The sequence below is a fragment of the Vulpes vulpes genome, chromosome 5, assembly GCF_048418805.1.
Source record: "Vulpes vulpes isolate BD-2025 chromosome 5, VulVul3, whole genome shotgun sequence".
NCBI classification, from domain to species: domain Eukaryota; kingdom Metazoa; phylum Chordata; class Mammalia; order Carnivora; family Canidae; genus Vulpes; species Vulpes vulpes.
Window position 1 is genome coordinate 17,888,514 of NC_132784.1, and position 21,487 is coordinate 17,910,000.

The 21,487-nt window shown below is 38.8% G+C and overlaps 1 protein-coding gene across 9 annotated transcripts in view; it reads left to right on the top strand.

The window, feature by feature from the left end:
- The first annotated feature begins 4,921 nt into the window (after positions 1-4,921).
- Positions 4,922-21,487, top strand: part of RAB3GAP1 (RAB3 GTPase activating protein catalytic subunit 1) — a 97,654-nt gene continuing 81,088 nt past the window's right edge. For 3 of the 9 annotated variants that reach the window (XM_072757620.1, XM_072757621.1, XM_072757622.1), the window contains exons 1-2: positions 4,944-4,992; positions 5,093-5,148. In XM_072757620.1, coding sequence (XP_072613721.1) covers positions 5,140-5,148 — 9 coding nt within the window. In that variant the 5' untranslated portion in view covers positions 4,944-4,992; positions 5,093-5,139. Of the gene's footprint in view, positions 4,993-5,092; positions 5,149-10,454; positions 10,531-17,597; positions 17,654-21,487 lie in introns of all 9 variants that reach the window. The other 6 variants (XM_072757623.1, XM_072757624.1, XM_026015548.2 and 3 more) reach the window with 4 other exon arrangements.

The window sequence follows — 21,487 nt, forward strand, 5'->3', positions numbered from 1 at the left end:
GGGATTATTCTTTGACTCTCTCTGTGGGATTGACCACAGTGCTATGACCAGGACTATGATACAGTCCTGTGATAAATACTGCTGAATGAATGAAAAAATGTTGTCTGAGGATGTTGCCTTGGATATTTCTCTTTGGAGAGAAATATTTCTTATTTTCATAGCACGTGTTTGTCTTCCAGCTGTACCTTCTGTTGTAGTTGTTCTCCGTGCACAGACATCCAGGTAGATGAGGATGGTGTAGTCCCACTGCTGTTGCTCCTCTCAATGTTTGCTGTTTCACTAAGACCTAATTAAACTGTTATGCCCCCACATTCCTCTGAGGACTAAGCCAAGGGTGATTTTTTTCCAGGCATCTAATCTCTTAAATTGCCTAAGCATCAAAATTCTCCCCCTGGCTATTATTGGTTAACACCTTGAAATAACTGAAAATTTTGCCAATGAGGAAATGTGCTTGCAACAGAAAAACCTTGCCTTTGGATGTGTGGCCAAAGAGCTCTTAATACTGAAGAAACAATCTTTTCTGCCTCATGCACCAGTGAAAATCTAATAAAAATGTGTCTCCCCTGGGTACTTTACATCATTAGCATCTTGGCTTCACACTTCGCTTTAACAAATAACTTATTTTAAAAGTTTCTCCAGGGAGAAGACAAGAAGCCAAAAATAATCTTGGAAGAAAACTTTACCTAGCAACCCGATGAGGCTGTTTCATACAGTTTCTAAAGTTTAACTTCATGCAGGAAAATCTTTGTGATTTTTTAGTCTCTCATTTTGGTGTGTACTGAAACATCTTCATGGCTAAGCAGGGAGGAAAAAAAACCCTAATGCCTTAATGTGAGTAGCACTTTCTGGTTTTATAGTAAATTCGTTATAAAATGCTACCACCACAGTTGATCGCCTACTACATGTCACGACATTGTGCTAACCATTTTACATAGGTTTGTAGAACTTAATCTTTACCACAATCCTTTGCAATAAGAGTCCTATTTTACTAATGAAGCCAGTGGAGTTTAGAAGAGTTGCCTCCAGTCGTATTGTAGTTAGTAAAAGGCTGAACCTGGATTTGTCTGACCTTAAAACCTACAGACTTCTTTCACTTGCTGGGACTCTTAAAAAGTGAACAAGTAATTCTTCCACATGAACAAATCTCCCAGTGTCTATATCTGTATCCAGGAATCTTTTTATTCCCTTCTTCCCCTTCTCAGAAAAAGCCAACCTAACCAACCACCTAGCCTTCCTTCCCTCATGGTATACCTGCTCTGAATTCCACCTTTCTGCACAACTCCACAGAGTGCTACTTGAAAGGTAGGGTGGGGGGCACCTCTTGAAGCGAGACTTCTAAATGCAATGTGAATGGCGCCCCCTGGAGTTGTGTAACCAGCAGCTCTGGATTTCCTCCTCTCTCCTTATCAGGAACTTCAACTCTCCCACTTCCCTTCATCATCAGTCTCTCTCTCATAGATTATTATCCATACACAAACATATCTGCTCTTCTCTGCCTTAAAGACAAAGGACAACCCCAAGAAGCAACAACAATCAATCATGCTTGATCGTATATTCCTGTCTCATGTGCTTTTCAGCGGCTGTCAATATTTACCATCTTGAAACATTTCCTCTCCCAGGTTTTGTGCCATCACTCTTTCCTTACTTTCCTATTTCTCAAGCCATTCCTTTCCTCCTTCTTTCACTGGATTCTTTTCCTTACCCATTCTCTAAATATAAAATGTTTTCAGGGGCAGCCCCCGGGTGGCTCAGGGGTTTAGCGCCGCCTTCAGCCCAGGTCGTGATCCTGGAGACCTGGGATCCAGTCCCATGTTGGGCTCCCTGCATGGAGCCTGCTTCTCCTTCTGCCTGTGTCTCTGCCTTTCTCTCTCTCTCTGTGTATTCTCATGAATAAATAAATAAAATCTTAAAAAAAAAAAACCCTTCAGTGCTCATTACATTATGTGCCCTCCTTAATGTCCATCACCCAGTTACCCCATTCGCCCAGGGCTCTCCCCCCATTTTTTTCTTTTCTGTATTATTTTCTTAAATAGCTCTTTTTTTTTTTTATTGCTCTCTTGCTGAAAACGTTTCAGTGACTTTCATTGTGTTTTAAATAAAGTCCAACTCCAGGGGTGCCTGGGTGGCTCAGTTGATTCAGCATCTGCCTTTGGCTCAGGTCATGAGTCCATGGTCCTGGGATGGAGCCCCACATTGGGCTCCCGGCTTGGTAGAGAGCCTGCTTTTCTCTTTCCTGCCTGCAGCTCCCCCTGCTTGTGCGCCCCCTCTCTGCCAAATAAATAAATAAATAAATAAATATCTTAAAAAAAAAGAAATAAAGTCCATCTCTGGCCTAGAAGGCTTTATATGGTCTAGCCCATTTCTACCTCTCCAACTTCAACACAAACACTGCTCTAGGTGCCCTCTTTCTTTTGGTTTATTGGATGGATCAGACTTTCCCCACCTTTGATCCTCTAGACATGCTTAGAAGCCTTTCCCACTTGCAGTCTTATCCTTTTTTTTTTTTTTTTTAAGATTTTATTTATTTATTCATGATAGACATAGAAAGAGAGAGAGGGGGGCAGAGACACAGGCAGAGGGAGAAGCAGGTTCCATGCAGGGAGCCTGACGTGGGACTCGATCCCAGGGCTCCAGGATCACGCCCTGGGCCAAAGGCAGGCACTAAACCGCTGAGCCACCCAGGGACCCCCCTCGCAGTCTTATTCTTATAAGAGCCTTATAAATGCCACAACATTGTGCTAACCATTTTACATAGGTTTGTAGAACTTAATCTTTGCCACAATCCTTTGCAACGAGTCCTATTTTATTAATCTTATTCTTCATCTTATTCTTCAGCTCATCTTCAAGATTCTTCTTGTCAAGATGACCATTGACTTCCACATTGCTAACACTAATGCTGATACATGTAGCACCTCTTCATTCTGTTGTGCAGCGAATTTCCCATTTTCCTTCCAGACCTTGAACTCCTTGAAGTCAGGGACCATATCTACAATACATTTTAATATCCTAGCACAGTGGTTGGCTTCTAGTTAGCTGTTTAATAGATGCTTGTAAGTGAATGGAGGATGCAAGTTCAGATCTCGGGAAAGACTGCTGCAGTAGTTAACTCACAACCCTCCACTGATACAGTAGATAGAAATTAGAAGGAACATCAGAAGACAGGGGTTCAAAGTTTGGCACTAGCAATAACTGTTGTCAAAATTCTCACCTTACTTTTTTCATATGCTCTACCTATATCACCAAAAATTTTAAAAGATTTTATTTATTTATTCATGAGAGACACACAGAGAGAGGCAGAGACATAGGCAGAGGCAAAAACAGGCTTTCTTCAAGGAGCCTGATACGGCACTTGATCCCAAGACCTGGTATTGCGACCTGAGCTAAAGGCAGACACTAGACCACTGAGCCACCCAAGTGCCCCCACCAAATTTTTTATATCTTTAAACTTTTAAAATTAAAACTTAAAAAAAAATCATTTATTTATTTATTTACTTGAGAGAGAGAGAAAAAGAACTCAAGCAGGGTTGGGGTGGAATGGAGGAGCAGTGGGGGTAAGGAAAGGCAGGGGAAAGAATCTCTAGCAGACTTCTTGCTGAGTGGAGAACCCCTAGGAGGATTCAATCTTACGACCCTGGGATCATGACCTGAACCAAAAACAAGAGTTGGACACTTGAACTCATTGAGCCATAAGATTATCATTATTATTTTTTTAATCACTGAAGCTGAATCTCTTAGTCCTCTACCAACAATTCCTTCTTGTGGATTGCAAAACTCATTACATGAAATTTAACCTTTTTCCCCTTTTAATTATGAAAAATTTCAGACCTAACAGAAATAGAGAGAATATTATAAACACCCATGTACACATCACTAGATTAAGCTACTATCCACATATAGCTGATTTGGCTTTATTTCTCTCCTTACCCACTTCTCCCTCCCATTAGTTTCATACAAATCCTGGACATGGTATCATTTCATGATGTATATATACTTCAGTATCTATGAAATATAATTGTTAACTGCTAGCTGCTACTCCTTCTGTTCTTCAGTGGCTTAAAAAGTGAAGTATTAAAAAAAAAAGTGAAGTCTTCATTGAACGGTATGTTGCTCTTCCCAGATATCAGATAACTAACACAATGATTTTATTTATTTTTTATTTTTATTTTTTAAAAGACTTTTATTTATTTATTCATGAGAGACACAGAGAGGCAGAGACAGAGGCAGAGGGAGAAGCAGGCTCCATGCAGGGAGCCCGATGCAGAACTCGATCCCAGGATCCCGGGATCATGACCTGAGCCAAAGGCAGATGCCCAGCCACTGAGCCAGTCAGGCGTCCTCATAATGATTTTATTTTATTTTATTTTATTTTATTTTTTTAATTTATTATTTATGATAGTCACAGAGAGAGAGAGAGAGAGCGAGAGAGAGAGAGGCAGAGACACAGGCAGAGGGAGAAGCAGGCTCCATGCACCGGGAGCCCGATGTGGGATTCGATCCCTGATCTCCAGGATCGCGCCCTGGGCCAAAGGCAGGCGCCAAACCGTTGCGCCACCCAGGGACCCCTGATTTTATTTTATGACTTAACCAAACTGTAACTTCTTTGAGGCGGGGTGGAGGAGGGTGGATATACAGCATCTAGCTTTGTGCCTTGCAGTCAATAAATAGAGGTTGAAGGAAAACAAATTCAACATGGTTTAGGTTTTTTAATACTTTATTCACAGGAATCTAGGGCCTGCCTTGTCTTACCTCCTTGCTTCTGTTCTCTCTCTGAATTCATTACTCTACAGGAAGATTTCCAATTCCAAGGTTTTCTTTTTTGCCTGTTTTAAATCAAACGATTTCAGCCTTTGAGGACTCCGGGCAGGACTCAGTCCCAGGGGGCGGGGCCTCCGGGGCGGGTCTGCGCCGAGGCCCCGCCCCCTCCCGCTCTCGTCCTTCCCGGCAGCCCTAGCGCCCTTCCCAGCGCTCCTCAAGATGGCGGCCGACAGTGAGGTGAGGTGTTTGCTCCCTGCCTCTCCCGGTCTGTAAGTTTGCTCCTCCGTGTCAGCGCCCGGGGGCTCATTCTCTTTATCTTTCTTTTCCTTTACCGTAGCCCGAGTCCGAGGTATTTGAGATCACGGACTTCACCACTGCCTCGGAATGGGAAAGGTGAGTGAGTCCTGTCAGTGGTTGTCAGTACCGCGGGCCGCGGCGTCCCCTGGCCGCGTCCCCGAGGTAGACCACGTGTGACGCCGCTAATGCGGGAGAAGTAAGGCCGGCGAGCCGCGGGCTCTGCGGCTTCTGTCCGCGGTCAGCCGCACGCCTCTTCCGCGTCTCGCGTCTGCCAAGCGGCGGCCCGCCCCCGTCAGCCCAACCCCGAGACTCGGCTCTCAGGAAAAGTTTCGTTTCACTCTCAGACCACTTTCCTCAGACCTCCGTCGTCGCCCACCCGCAGAAACAGTTCCCCGAGCTACCACTTCCGTGGCCGGTTTCGTTTCCGTTTAACTCCTGTTGCTACCCTAAGCCGTAAACTTGGCAGCTGCGGTTTTCCTCTCGTGGGCATAGGTGTACCCTTTCCTGGAGGAGGCCTTGGTGGTGCTGGCGGTTGTCCATGTGCCGCCCTCCCGCCGTCTCCATCCTGCCCTTTAGAATGACCTTTAAGGTAATGCTGCAGATGGTTTTGGGGACTCTCTGATTCAGGTCGTTGCATTTCCGTGGGTAATGTGCCCAGGCTTCCTGTGCCCATCGCGCCTCCCTGAACAGCTGAGCGAAATGAGCTGAAAGCCAACTTTGTGAGAGTAATAGCTGAGAATGAGAAATTTTCAGGTTGGTGTCACAGAGACCCTTCTGGGTGTGGAGGTCAGTCAGTATTTAGTTCGTTGCAACATTTGATAATCTTTCGGGTCGGGAGAGGAGATTTGCGCATCTTATGTCATTCAGTGAGGAAAATATTAAAGATTCCTGCCGGAGGGGCGCCTGGGGGGCTCAGTTGGTTAAGTGGCCAACTCTTGATCTCAGCTCAGGTCTTGATGTTGAGGTCAGGAGTCCCCATGCCCTATGTTGGGCTCCATGCTGGGTAAGGAGCCTACTTTATAAATAAATAAATAAATAAATAAATAAATAAATAAATAATCAATCAATCCCTGGTGGAATAATAGTTTGATTGTGGTACCCTCCAAAAAATAAGTCGGTAAGACGTAGCCATATTGGCAAGGGCTTTATTGAACTGGTGTTCTGTGTCTAGAGTTAAACTAATGGAAAAGAACAAAGACCAAAACAAAACCTTTGATCTATGTGTTACACAAAACAGAAAATGATTAAATTGTAAGCCAGCTGGTGTGAACTATATAAAAAGTTTAGAGAAGGATGATACTGTGGATCACAATTAGGGGAGGTAATTTCATAGAAAAGATAGGAAATGAGCTGGATATTGAAAGTGGAAAGTGGTTGGTTAGATTTGAGAAGGTATTAATATAAGCAGAGATGAGTATAAATGAACCTTTGGGACTTCATGAAGATGTCTTTACTGGAGTAAAGGCTATCTATTGAAGGGAAATAAATAAGATTAATGAGATGAGACAGTCCATGGACAGTCTCCAAAGCTGAGTAAAGAAATCTCTAGACTCGGTGCTTTTAAAATTAGGGATTCTCAGCCTTTAGTGTGCATCAGAATCATAGTTTCTGATCATATCTGAGGTGGACCTAAGAATGTGCATTTCTAGCAAGTTCCCAGGTGATGCTGATGTTGCTGGTCAGGAGACCACACTTGGAGAGAACCATTAAAGAACAATGGTGAGACACCCTTGATTTTAGAGTGACAAAGTGATAGGATGAGAGTTGTTTCAGGAGATTAAGTCAAATGAAGCCCGGTGACTTACTTTGATCAATAGTTAGATTGGTGATTTGGAGACTGAAGAGGAAGGGAGCGTAGAAAGGAGTATTGTTAGATATTTCAAAAAAGATTTTTAGATAGATACACTTGATGAAATGTTAGAGTAGAAAGAAACATGCACCTGGAGTTTCTTGCCTAAAAGAACGAAGATAAGAAAGTGGGAAGAGTACAGTTTTAGACCAGTTGAATTTGAAATAATAACTTGATGTCTTGAAGGTAGTTAGAAAAATGTCACCTGAATCTTGGAGGGTGGGGGTGAGGAAGCATCAAGAGTATGGAATGGAAACATGATTATTTTCCCTTAGCAAATATTTAAAGTATCCTGAAGTGCAGTATTAACTCCTTTAGCTCCTTGTATGGAGATAATTGTTAACACAGTAATGTGGTAGTACTCACTACCACAAAGTAGGAAATTTGGGTTTTGGTTTTTATGTTCATTTCTAGAGCTACAGTAGTGTTTTATAGCACATGGGAAAATGTTAAAGACTTTGGAGTCTTCTTAAACCTTGGGTTTAATGTGTGAATGAAGGTTCTTGTTAATATGTTAGGAGCCATAAAGACAGTTTATTGAGAGGACTGAATGGACTCCTCCCCCAAAAAAGGAGTCCCCCAACTCTTTAATCTTTTGTCCTTTGCAGAAATATTTTTTGAGTGCCTATGTGTCAAATACAGTGCAGGGCGTAGGGGTGTGGTCAATAAAAAGACAGTTCCTGCTCTTACCGTAAAGTCTAGTAGAAGAGACAGACATGAATCTAATACAAATGAGTCTGTAATTAAAATTGAAATAAGAGCTGAGAAGGGAAAGAAATCTGGTCTTATAATGCATATAACAAAGGAACGTAATATAGAATGCAGAATCAGAGGAAACGACCCTTCAACTGTGATTTTGAAAGCTTTCAGCAATAAAGTTTTTACATTTTTCTAGTCAAATCTCAACACTTTCAGTAGACGGCAATTTTTCTTTTTTAGGTAGTACTGATAGAATTCATTAAATAAGTGTTTTAATGTGCTCCTTCTGTGAAAGCAATATTTTCAATGATTTTTATTATAATAATGCCTCACAGAATAAAAAAAATTCTAAGACGACTTAATATTTGAGAAAATTTCTTCTAATCTGAATGTGTTGTGAACATTTTGTATCAAAACATTAATATTTATTTCTGTAGCTTCCATGTTTTCATTTAGTATGTGAAATAAGCATTTTCTTATTTTCACAAATGGTCTTCAAACATGATTTTTTATGGATGCATACTAATCCATTCAGTGGACATACCAGCTGTTTGCTGCAACTGGATAGTTAGGTGGCTTCCAGGTTTTTGCCTTTATAAATACAACATACATTTCTAATAAAGATTCATTTATTTCTTTTAGAGAGAGTGGGGTAGGGGCAGAGGGAGACAGAGTCTTAGACTCCCTGCTGCCCGATACAGGGCATGATCTCGGGATGTTGGTATCACAGTCTGAGCTGAAACCAAGAGTTGGCAGTTTAACCAGCTGTGGCAACTTGGCATCCCAAACATGCACATTTGTGCTCACAAGTGGATACATCTAAAATTTTTATTTCCTTTTATTTTTGTAAACATGCTAACTTTTTATTTTCAGAACCAATAATTGCCTTTTGATGAAACTACCCAGAAGTGGATTAGTATATATATTAATACTGCCTTTAGTCTTAAAGGGGAATTAATTAGAAGGTTCATTTAAATAATAAAAATCAGATTTATCATTACTATCATTACTGTCTTAAAACAAATGTAAATATTAACTTATATTGTCACTGAAGGAAAAAACTTGATGCTTGTGAATATATTTTGACTAGAATTAACTCTATTACTCTAGCAATATGATGTAGGTGTTTTAGGAGAGCAATTTTGCTGTTAGATTGTGTCATACTTCTATAAGAAGTTAGCTTCTTAGTGTAATAAAGTCTTCTGAAAGAGTCTTTTAACACTACTACTGAGATTTGACAGTTTTAATTTGCTGATATTGACCATGTCACTAGTCAAAATTCATTCTTTTTTAAAGATTTTTATTCATTTGAGAGAGCGAGTGAGTGAGCACTAGTAAGTATGAGTGGGGTGATAGGCAAAGGGAGAGGAAGAAGCAGACTCGCCACTCAGCTGGGAGCCCAGTGCAAGGTCTCCAGGACTTGGAGATCATGACTTGAGCCAGAGGCAGGTGCTTTACCATCTGAGCCACCCGGGTGCTCTTTCATTTTCTTTAATAGGTCCACTTCATCAGTAGATTTTTAAAAGATTTTATTTATTTGAGAGAGAGAGGGAGAGAGAGAGAGAGAGAGAAGCGCATGATCAGTGGGGAGAGGAAGAAGCAAGCTCCTCACGGAGTAGGCAGCCTGACGATGTGGGGCTTCATCCTAGGACTTTGGATCATGACCCAAGCCGAAGGCAGATGCTCAAGAGACTGAGCCACCCAGGCGCCCCTCATTTAGTAGATTTAAAGATTAGATAGTGATTAGTTTTAAAAGCTGTCAGTTATTAAAGCTGACAAATCTACTTGAAGTTTCTTGCCAGCTCTCTCTTAAAACATGGTTTATTTAATTAATTTTTTAAAAAAGATTTTATTCATTTATTTGGCAGAGCACAAGCAGGGAGAGGGAGAAGTAGGCCCCCTGCCGAGCAAGGAGCCAGACCCATGGGGGTGGGGGAGGCATGTGCTCCATCCCAGGACTCCAGGATCATGTCTTGAGCCACAGGCAGATGCTTAAAATACTGAGCCACCCAGGCACTCAACATGGTTTATTTTAGTGAGCAAAGTTCAAAGTTCCTGGGTGTTTTCTTTTGGGGGAAGAGGGAGATCAATCAGTTCTTAAATATCTTCAAAGGAAAAGTTAATTTAAATAGATTATTTTGAGGGTAGGGAAAAAATTATTGGTTTCATAGTTATCTTTAATAGTATCCTTTTAGTCACTCAGTTTTGATTTCTGTTCCAAATTTGTATTCATTTTAATGTAGAGAGATTTATGCTTAATTTATATTTTATAGAAGCAGAATGCCTATGTTGGGTAAGCTGTCGACTTTTAAAAAGTCAAAATTTGGGGTGCCTGGGTGGCTCAGTTGGTAGAGCTTGGGACTCTTGATTTGGGATTGTGAGTTTGAGTCCCACATTGAGGGTGGGGTTAACTTTAAAAAAATATTAAAATGTAAGAATTCTTGGATTAGAGAAGATTATTTCCACATTTATTCCACATCCAAAAATTAGACTAATAATACATTTCAGTTTTTTTTTTTTTTTTAAGATTTTATTTATTTATTCATGAGAGACATAGAGAGAGAGGCAGAGACATAGAGGGAGAAGCAGCCTCCTTGCAGGAAGCCCGATTGATGTAAGACTCATTCCCCGGACTGTGGGATCACACCCTGAGTCAAAGGCAGATGCTCAACTGCTGAGGCACCCAGGCATCCCTAGGCTAATAATACAAAACTTACTGAGCCTTTTCTGATAAAAATGTTAAAATATAAAACCTACTTGTTTAAAGAAATTGTGTAATAATAGTTAAAAAAAAAAAGGTTATTATATGTTCAGAAAGATTTTTTTTTTGTTTTTTTTTTTTACTCCTCCCTAGGTTTATTTCCAAAGTTGAAGAAGTTTTAAATGATTGGAAACTGATTGGAAACTCTTTGGGAAAGCCACTTGAAAAGGTCAGATCTATTTGCTGGTGTCTCTAAATAAGTGTTTACTTTGAAACTTCTATTTTTAAGCCCTTTGCTGCGTTTGGTACATTGAATTAAATTTTTTTTTAAAGTTCTGTATGATTTATGAACATAAAGTGGCACCTGGAAGAACTTGGATTTGAATCTGGCAAAAAACATATGTAAGACATTTGTGAACCATTTTTAAATAAAATTTTATATGCATAATGTCATTCTTTGTGAGTGATTTTCTGTTTCTTCTCATGTTTACTTCTTTCTTTCTCCCTTAGAATGTTAGAAAATCTTTTTAAAAGTTTTTTGTTTGGTCAGAGAAACATTGCAGTTACCAGCTTCATGGGTAGAGTATTTTGCCTAACTGATGAGGAAAAATCTTGGTCTTAACTGACTTGGTGTTATTAGCAGGTTTTTCACTCAAGTTTTGTACTTTACAATACCACTAATAGTATTTGTCTCCCTCTAACCCCCTTTTTTAACGTCTGGATGTTTTGAGGATATTTAAGAATGAAGAAAACATTCAAAATTGAAGTGGAGTTTTAATTCTAATCTAAGATATTGCTGGATATTAAGATACTTAATTCTAATCTAAGATAAACCATACCCCAAATAATTACTAAAGAATATACTCTGAGAACAAACCTGGATTTTCTGTTTTTCACTAAAGGGAATTAACAATTTGATTTTAAGCTTATGTAGATGCTTTGTTTTATTAGACAATTTTTTGAAGTAAAATTGATTGTTTTTATTCTAAGTCTTATTAACTGCAGTTTATCTCTTGGTAGGGGACTCTCAATATTTATGAGGGTTTTTAAGCTTTATTGTGATAACAGAATTTGAGACTATCAAAGCATTAGGATTTTCCTCTTTATTCATAAGTGTAAGGAAAAAAAGTAACATTGCACATGGAAATCCCACATCCTTAAAAAAACATCATTTAAAGGTGCTGAGATACAAATTGATTTATTAAAATCTTTTTATGATGACATTTTTGAGTAGAAAATGTAAAGTTTTCAGACAGATCATTCTATTCACTTGAAACAAACATAACGATATAGTTGACAGTAAAATTAGGGCAAAACAAGGTGGCTACTGGAATGGGAAATGATTTGTGGCACTAAAAAGAGAGCTAAACTGAGTCTTTGTGAGCTCTGATGTTATTTATATGCCTTAATACTTTGATTTATGTGTATTTACTAAGTATCTGCTGTGTGCCAGATCTGAAGAAATAATGAATAAGACAAGATCCATATTGCCATTGAACATAAATTCTGATGAGGAACTAAAGTGATAAATAACTAAGCAAATAAGATTTAAAATTTTAGATGCTAAATTCAATTTTGGCATATAAATTGGGTACTGTATTCCACGTAAAAACATACTGCCAGCATGTGTTAAAGGAAGGTTGACTCTCTCCAACCCTTTCCTCCCTGTAGATGGTAGTAAATAAATGAGTTAGGGAAAACATGACTAGATTGCAAGGTGAGCTGTTAACTGTGATGAATAGTTTAAAGTATAAAGAACAGAGATTATTGAGCATATAAAAGAAAGTTTAGACAGTGACTGAAGTGTAATTCATATGGGGGACAGTGATTACCAATTCTCTTCCTCCACTGATGGGGGAATTGAGAAATTTTAAAAAACTTTTTAATTATGAAAAATTCAAACATTTATAAAATAGACGAAATAGTGTGATCAGCTCCCATCTGCCCGTCACTCAATTTCAACAATGTTCTATTTTCTTATTTCAGTAGTACCTCTACCAACTCTCCACCCCCTACTAGATTTTTAAAAGTTTTTAAAATAAAATTTACATATAGTACGCAAAACTGCTTAATTTGAAGAAATGTTTGTATCCGTGTAATAGCGGTCCTCACTCAGGAACTTTGGGAAACATTGCCATCACCTCAGAAAGGTTCTTAGCAACCCTTTCCATTTAATCCCCGTGCTCCTCACTGATGTTCCCCAAGCAGGTGCTGTCCTCTCTCTCTCTTTTTTTTTTTTTTTAACAGCAGATTACTTTCGGCTTGGATCTTGAATTTCATATATATGGCATCATACAGTAGATACTCTTTGTGCCTGGCTTCTTTGTGCCTGCAAGAATCACTGTTTCTTTTTATTACTGAGTTGTACACTCTTGTATGAATATACTGCAGTTTCACTTGTTGGCAGACATACTAGCTATGAATAAAGCAGAACATTCTTTTTTTTAATCTTTTTTTTTTTTGATTTTTTTTTATTTATTTATGATAGTCACAGAGAGAGAGAGAGGCAGAGACACAGGCAGAGGGAGAAGCAGGCTCCATGCACCGGGAGCCTGATGTGGGATTCGATCCCGGGTCTCCAGGATCGCGCCCTGGGCCAAAGGCAGGCGCCAAACCGCTGCGCCACCCAGGGATCCCAAAGCAGAACATTCTTATATGAGACCTTTGGAGACGTATGTTTTTATTTCTCTTAGATAAATACCTGGGAGTGAAATTACTAGGTCACAGGATAGGTATATGTTTAACTTTATAAGGAACTGCTAAAGTTTTTTGTACCATATTATTCACCTAGTAGCAGTACATATATGAGAGTTTGGGTGGCTCTGCATTCTCACCAATTGCTTGTTTTCAGTCTTAAAAATTCTAGTTGTTCTAGTGGGTATATAGTTTGTAGAATTATTTGTATTTCTTTTTTTTTTTATTATTTGTATTTCTCATTCTGGTTTTCATTTGCATTTCTCTGATGAATATTAACATGACCACTTTTCATGTGCTTATTAGCCATTTGTTTATCTGTCTTTGTGGAATGTCTACTCAGTTTTTTGTCCGTGTTTTAAATTGGTTTGGGTTTTTATTAATTTATAGGAGTCTTTTAGTTCTTTTGTGTACTCTGCTTTTAAGTCTTTTCTCAGATAGTAGTTTTCTAAATCGTGAAGATACTCTTTTTATATTTTCTTCTAAAGCCTTTTTATCATTTTAGCTTTTAGGTCTGGGATCCATCTTGAACTAATATTAGTATATGGTTTGAAGTGAGAAATCATGGTTCATTGTTTACATATGGATATCTTTCTAGAACCCTCTGTTGAAAACACTTTTCTCCATTAAATTTGTCAAGACGGTTGACATAGGGAGTTACCTTCTGGAATCTGTATTCATTAATCTATTTGATAGTACTGTGTCAGTACCACATTGTCTTGACTACTGTAGTTTAGGGTTTCCCAACCTTGGCATTGAAATTTTGAGCCAGATTGTTAGGGGCTGCCTCATGCAGTATAGAGTATTTAGTAGTATCCCTGGACTCTTTAATTATTAGATGCCAATAGCACTTTCCCAATGATGACAACCAAAAATGTATCTAGACATTGCCACATGTCCTCTGAGAGGCAAAATTGTCTTCAGTTGAGAACTACTGTATAGCTTTAAAGTAAGTCCCGAAGTTAATGTAAATTTTCAGCTTTTGTTGTTTTCCCAAGATGGTTTTGTCTGTTCTAGGTACTTTATGTTTCTATTATGGACTTTAGAGTGAGCTGCTCAATTTCTTTAGAAAGGTTTATAATTGTGCTGGAACTGATTTGGTTTGTGTTCAATTTATAGAATACTTTGGGGGAGAAGTGACATTTGGACAGTCTTGAAGCTTCCAATCGTAAAAATGGCACATTCCTCCATTTATTTAAGTCTTTAATTTTTCTCGGCAGTGCTTTAAAGTTTTTGGTGGAGGTCTTACTTGTCTTTTGTTAAATTTATTACTAAGTATTTTATGTTGTATGCAATTGTAAGTGGAATTATTTTTTAGTTTCATTTTTCATTTGTTGTTAGCACATAGACATACAGTAAAATTTTGTATGTTGACTTTAAAAAATTCTTTTTGAGTATAGTTGACATACAGTGTTACGTTGGTTTTAGGCGTACAACATACCGATTTGATGAGTTTATACATTATACTATGCTCATGTGTATCATCTGCCACCATACAGCATATTACAGTTTCATTGATTATATTCTTTATGTGATTTCTTTTATTCCGATGTCTTACTCATTTCATCCCTGGAAACCTGTGTCTCCCAGTCCTCTTCACCCATTTTGCCCATTCCCCACACTGACCTCCCCTCTGGTAACCATCAGTTTGGTCTCTATATTTATAGGTTTTATGTTGACTTTGTATCATGAGACCTGGCTAAAGTAAAGGTCCATATTCTTAGTGTTAATTCTTTTGCATTTGCTACATTCGTAACCATGTTGCCTGTAAATATGTGTCCATATTTTACTTCTTTTTCAATTTTTGTCGTTTTTATTTCTTACTGTTTCTGCGCTAACCAGGAATTTTTTTTTTTTTCTTTTTAATACTAAAACAGCTAGTGACCCCTCTCAGTTATGCACAGTGTCATCAGGGTAGTCTTTGTTTGTTTGTTTTTTTAAACAAACTCTGTGCCTAACATGGGGCTTGAATTCACGACACTGAGATCAAGAGGTGCACACTTCTACTGACTGAGCCAGTCAGGTACCCCTAACCAGGACTTTTAGTAAGATGTTGAGAACTGTTGAAAGCAGACGTTCTTGCCTTTTTCTCATTGTAAGGGAAAAAATGCTCAGTGCTTCAACATTAAAAACATCTTAAGTTCTTCATAGGTGTCCTTTATAAGTTTGAGGAAATTTTTCTCTTAGTTTGCCAAAAGCTTTAATTTTTTTAAAATCATGAATGAGTGTTTAATTTTTTAAAATTTTTATTTATCTATGATAGTCACACAGAGAGAGAGAGAGAGAGAGAGGCAGAGACATAGGCAGAGGGAGAAGCAGGCTCCATGCACTGGGAGCCTGACGTGGGACTCGATCCCGGATCTCCAGGATCGCGCCCTCGGCCAAAGGCAGGCGCCAAACCGCTGCGCCACCCAGGGATCCCCGAGTGTTTAATTTTTTGAAATTTTACTCTGTAGCTATTGAAATAATCATGTGGCTATTTTGTTTTCTAAATATGGTAAATCATGTTGATTTATTTATTTATTTTTTTTGTGTGTGGTGAAATACATACAAGATTTACCGTTAGGTGTAAAACTCAGTGGCATTAAAGTACTTTGACATTGTTGAAGTTTTTGTCACCCAAACTGAAAACTTCATTCTCCTTAAGCAGTAACTTCCTCTCGCCTACTCTAAGCCCCTGGTAACCGCTCTTCTATTTCTGTTGCTGTGAATTTGAGTAGCCTAAGTATCTCATATAATTGGGATCATGTAGTATTTATTAGGCCTTTTGTTTCTGGCTTATTTCACTAAGCGTAATGTCAAGATTCACCATGTTGTGCAATGTGTCAGAATTTTCTTTTTATGATGTAATAATCATTTTATGTACATACCACATTTTGTTAATCCATTCATCTATTGGTGAACACTTGAGTTGTGTCTACTTTTTGGCTATTATGAATTATATTATGAATAATTATGGATAATATTCCAGTGTATGTATATACCATATTTAAAGACAGTTTTTGCAAATTAGATAGTTGAGGATCAGTCAGTGATGAGAATAGTTTTCTGAATTGAAGTAAATCAAAATGAAAGCAGCATTCAGTTACCTATAGTGTTTTTAGGAATAGGATTATTTAAGGTAAGGTTTAGTCTTTTTTTTTTCCTCCTCCATCTTCCTTCCTTTTTCCTTCCTTCCTTCCTTCCTTCCTTCCTATTTATTTCATTTATTTATTCTCAAGAGAACAGAGAGAGAGAGAGAGAGGCAGAGACATCGGCAGAGGGAGAAGCAGGGTTCCTGTGCAGAGCCTGATGTGGGACTCCATCCCAGGACCCTGGGGTCATGACCTGAGCTGAAGGCAGATGATCAACCACTGAGCCATCCAGGTGTCCTCTTTTTCCTTTCAATAATAACTATAGTGTATGTAACTTTCCCGAATATTATACAGAAGGAAAAAATTAGCATTTTATCATATTTCCTATTTCAAATTGAAAGTTTTTGGAGTTCTTTGTTGTGTGAAAGTTTCTATTGTAATATAAAATGTCAGGAGATATTTTTAAGGAGAGAGCCTAGTGATAAAGAGTGGGCTCTAAAGTCCCACTGCTTGTGTTGGAAATCTAGTTCTATTGCTTACTATAACCCCATGTGGCACTATGCCATCTCAGTGTTAGCTGCTGCTGCTCCTGCTACTTTTGCTGCTGCATCTCTCTCAGAAATATTCACCAGAGGCTTTAAAGTGATAGTTGCTTAAGCAGAGTAGAATATAAACACAGAGGATTACTTAACACTTCTAATAAAATTGATTCATTGATTCCTTAGAGCTCCTAGAAGTTAAGCTGGGGAGAAATGAAGTTTTATGTACTGTATTCTGGCTGAAAAAGCTCAGGTTTAACCTGAGATAGATTAGAGGTATCTTCAGATATTTTTAGTTCTATTATTTCCTAGTTCTTACTTTCTTTTGTATATTTTAAAGAGATTTTTTGCTTGCCATTGAGTTATAGCATAGCATTCTTTGTGAAGTAAAATTTTCTGTGTATATATCATGAATTACATTTTGAACTTTAGATTGATATAGGGCCCATGCCACTGTTTAAACAAATACTGTATAAACAAATGAGAAGGTCATCTCTACAGATGAAGAGGTCAGATCAAGAGATAAAATGCTTGGGCTTAAATTACAAGCCATGCTGACTTGGATGAGCGTAAATTCTGCCTGTGGAGATAGGCCCTAACTCCTGTTAGAGCTGAGTGCCAGAGATGGCCATGAAGAGTACTTGTTGCCTATAAAGAAGACTTATTTGTGTCAACCAACATATCTTATGGATTCTTAAATCTACTGGCTAGTTCTTTTTTGGAAAAGCTTGTTTTTGTTAATGATTGACTTGTAGTGGGCTCTATCCTCTTAGGATCTCTTACTGTTAGAGTTCTTAGGTAGTTGAATGTTCTCTGGATGAATTATGGCTCTTTATTGATCCAAGAGGGACTAATAAGTTCCCCTTTGTTTGCGAATTTCCTTTGTTAGGGTTTTTAATAACCCTGTGGAACTAAAGTCAAAGTTCCATGCAGAAGAGCTTTTGGACTGAGCCTTAATGTCATTCCCCTCTCTACTTCTGTGCTTTTAGTGGAATGATCCTGATCCAGACTGAGGGCCAACCAGGCTACCTGTGAAGAGTGGAAGGTATATAGATGACTGTTTTGGGGCAGGGGGGGAGGGGTTGTGTTTGTATGTGAGATTAGATATAATTTATTAATTTCAAGTCGTCATGGCCAGTATCCATGATTGTATAATAAATTAATAAATACAAGGAACTGGAAACTGCCATGATACACTCATTACATACTCTGTCCATTTCACAACAAACAAATCCTCAAATGTAACAAATCTCCTTTTTACAAAATATGTGGAAAATGTAATGTCAGCTTTCTAGATTAAATGTGTTCTTTCACATTTTTGCTTTTAGAGTTATTGTTTGGAGTCATCAGATTATCTGTTGGAATTGAGTTTTGTAGTAGTTCCCACTTATCCAAGTGGGATATGTTACAAAAAGCCCTGTAGATGCCTGAAACCATGAATAGTTTTGAACGCTGTAGATACTTTTTCCTTTATGTACATACATATGACAATGTTTAATTTATGAAGTAGGCCCAGTAAGAAATTAACAACTGATAGTAAAACAGAATAATTATAACAATACATTGTAGGGACGCCTGTGTGGGTCAGTGGTTAAGCATCTGCCTTCAGCCCAGGGCATGGGCTGGAAACCTAGGATCAAGTCCCACATCAGGCTCCTCCATGGAGCTTGCTTCTCCCTCTGCCTATGTCTCTGCCTTCCTCTCACTCTCTCTCTCTCTCTGTCTCTCATGAATAAATAAATACTAAAAAAAACCACAGTATACTGTAATAAAAGTTATGTAAATATTTCTCCCAAAATATCTTGTACTATGCTCACCCCTCTTTTCCCTCTTGTGATGATGTGAGGTGATAAAATGTCTACGTTATGAGATGAAGTAAAATGAATGACATAGGCATCATGATGTAGAGTTAGTTAGCCTTCTATTGATTTTCTGACGATTTATCAGAAGGAGGGTCATCCACTTCTGTTGACCACATTGTGGTTATATGTATCTGTTGAAAGTGAAACCATGGATGAGGGGCAACTACTCTACTAGGTGTTTATTTACTTTGCCAGCCTACTAGCATATTTGTTTTGTTTTAGGAAAACTGCTTGAAAAGCATATAGTTTTAGAGTCACTTATGACTAGAGAAAGACCTGGTTTATTTTATCCAGAAATGGATGAAGTGTTCACTGAGTTTAAAAAAAAAACTTCTTTATTTTTTATTTTTTAAAAGATTTTATTTATTCATTCATGAGAGACACAGAGAGAAAGAGAGGCAGAGACATAGGCAGATGGAGAAGCAGGCTCCATGCAGAGAGCCCGACATGGGACTCATCCAGGGTCTCCAGGATCATGCCCTGGGCTGAAGGTGGCGCTAAACCGCTGAGCCATCTGGGCTGCCCTATTTTTGTTTTTTTAATTTATTTATTTTAGAGTAAGCGTGCGCACAAGCATGAATGTGAGCAGGGGGAGGGGCAGAGGGAGAGAGAATCCCCAGGCAGACTTCCTGCCAAATGTGGAGCTGGATGCGTCGGGGCTCCACCCCAGGACCCAGAGCTGGGTAACCTGGGTGGAAACCAAGAGCCAACTGCTTAATGGACTGAGCCATTCATGTGCCCCCCCCCCCCCTTTTAAGTTTTATTTATTTATTCATTAGAGACGCACAGAGAGAGGCAGAGACACAGGCAGAGGAAGAAGCAGGCTCCCTTCAAGGAGCCCAATGTGGGACTCAGTCCCGGGTCTCCAGGATCAAGCCCTGAGCTGAAGGCAGACGCTCAACCGCTGAGCCTCCCAAATGTCCTCCTTCTTTATTTTTAACGAAGATAATTGTGCATTCAGATTTGAAACTGCCTAGAATGTTTTTCAGAGTAGATAGTTGTAAAATACTGTGATTATAAGAAAATCTCAGTCTAAATTTTTTATTGAGGTATCAGTTGTATGTCATAAAGTTCACCAGTTTAAGGTGTATAATTCAATGATTTTTATATTGACTGAGCTGTACAACAATGACCACAATCAATTTTAAAACAAATCCGTCACTCCCAAAAGAAACCCCATGCCTGTTAGCAGTCACTTACTGTTCTCTCCTATCCCGAGGTAACAACTAACTTACTGTTTGTCTCTGTAGACTTGCCTATTTTGAATATTTTGTATAAGTGGAATCATTATTGTATGATTGTATGTAGCCTTTGGTATATTGGATTTTTTCATTTAGCATAAAGTTTTCAAGGTTGGTCCATATTATATAGCATTTATTAGTTCTTCATCTTTTTATTGCTGTATACTACTTGGTTGTAAGGATTCACCACATTTTATTTATCCTTATATCAGTTGATTGACATTTACACTGTTTCTACTTCTTGGCTATTGTAAACAATACTGCTGTGACCCTTCATGTATAAGTTTTTATGTGTATGTTTTCATTTCTTTTGAGTATAATTGTTGGTTCATATGGTAACATTTATTTATTTTTTTAAGATTGTATTTATTTATTCATGAGGGACACAGAGAGAGGCAGAAACACAGGCAAAGGGAGAATCAGGGTCCATGCAGGGAGCCTGATGTGGGACTCAATCCCAGGACTTCAGGATCATGCCCTGGGCTGAAGGCAGGCACTAAACCACTGAGCCACCCAGGCGTTCCCGTAACTTCATTTTATTAAAGATTTTTATTAGAGAGCATGAGAGAGAATGCACGAGCAAGGGGGAGGGGTGTAGCGGGAGTAGCCTACTGCTTGCTGAGCAGGGAGCTCGATGTGGGGCTTAATCCCAGGACCCTGGAATCATGACTTTAGTGGAAGGCAGACCTTAACTGACTGAGCCACTCAGGCACCCCTGTTATAATTTTATTTTTAACCTTTTGAGAAACTACTTCAGTTTTTTCCAAAGTGGCTGCATCATTTTACTTTTTTATTTTTTAGATTTATTCATTTGAGACAGAGAGATAGTGTGTGCATGTGCACGATCAGGGAGAGAGGCTGAGGGAGAAAAAGAGAAACAGACTCCCTGTTGAGCTGGGAGCCCTACGATGTAGGGGTGTGGGGCTCAATTCCAGGACCTGGAGATCATGACCTGAGCCGAAATCAGATGCTTAACCATCTGAACCACCCAGGCGCCCTTCATTTCACATTTTTATCAGCAATGTATTTGTCCTGATCTGTCCACATCCTTACCAATGCTTGTTATCTTTTTGATTATAGCCATCCTAGTGGATGTGAAGAGAACTCTTGTTCTGATTTGCATTTGCCCAATGGCTGTTGGTATGAGCACTAATGTTCTTATGGGCCATTTGCATATTTTCTTTAGGGTGACGTCTATTCAGATCCTTTGCCCATTTTTATTTTATTTTTATTTTTTAAAGATTTTATTTATTCATTCATGAGACACACACAGAGAGAGAGGCAGAGACACAGGCAGAGGGAGAAGCAGGCTTTACGCAGGGAGCCCGACATGGGGCGATCCCGGGACCCCAGGATCATGTCATGGGCCGAAGGCAGGTGCTAAACCACTGAGCCACCCAGGGATCCCCACCTTTGCCCATTTTTAAATTGGATTGTCTTTTTATTCAGTATAAGAGTTGCTTATACATTTTGGATACAAGTCTCTTAGGAACTATATAATTTGCAAATATTTCTCCCTATTTTTCATGTTGTAGCGTTTATCATTTTTTCACTTTCTTGATGGTATCTGTAGTTTTTGTTCTTGTATTTAGATCGGTGATCCATTTTGAGTTACTTTTCATATGGAGTGTTTTAATACTGTATATGGTCCAAAGGATTTCTTACACCTGTGGATGAAAATTTTAATTTTTAGTTCTATACCAAGTGATTGTCTACCTTGGCTGCACATTGGAATCACTTGAAGAGCTTTTGAAAAATTCCAGTGTTTAGGCTACA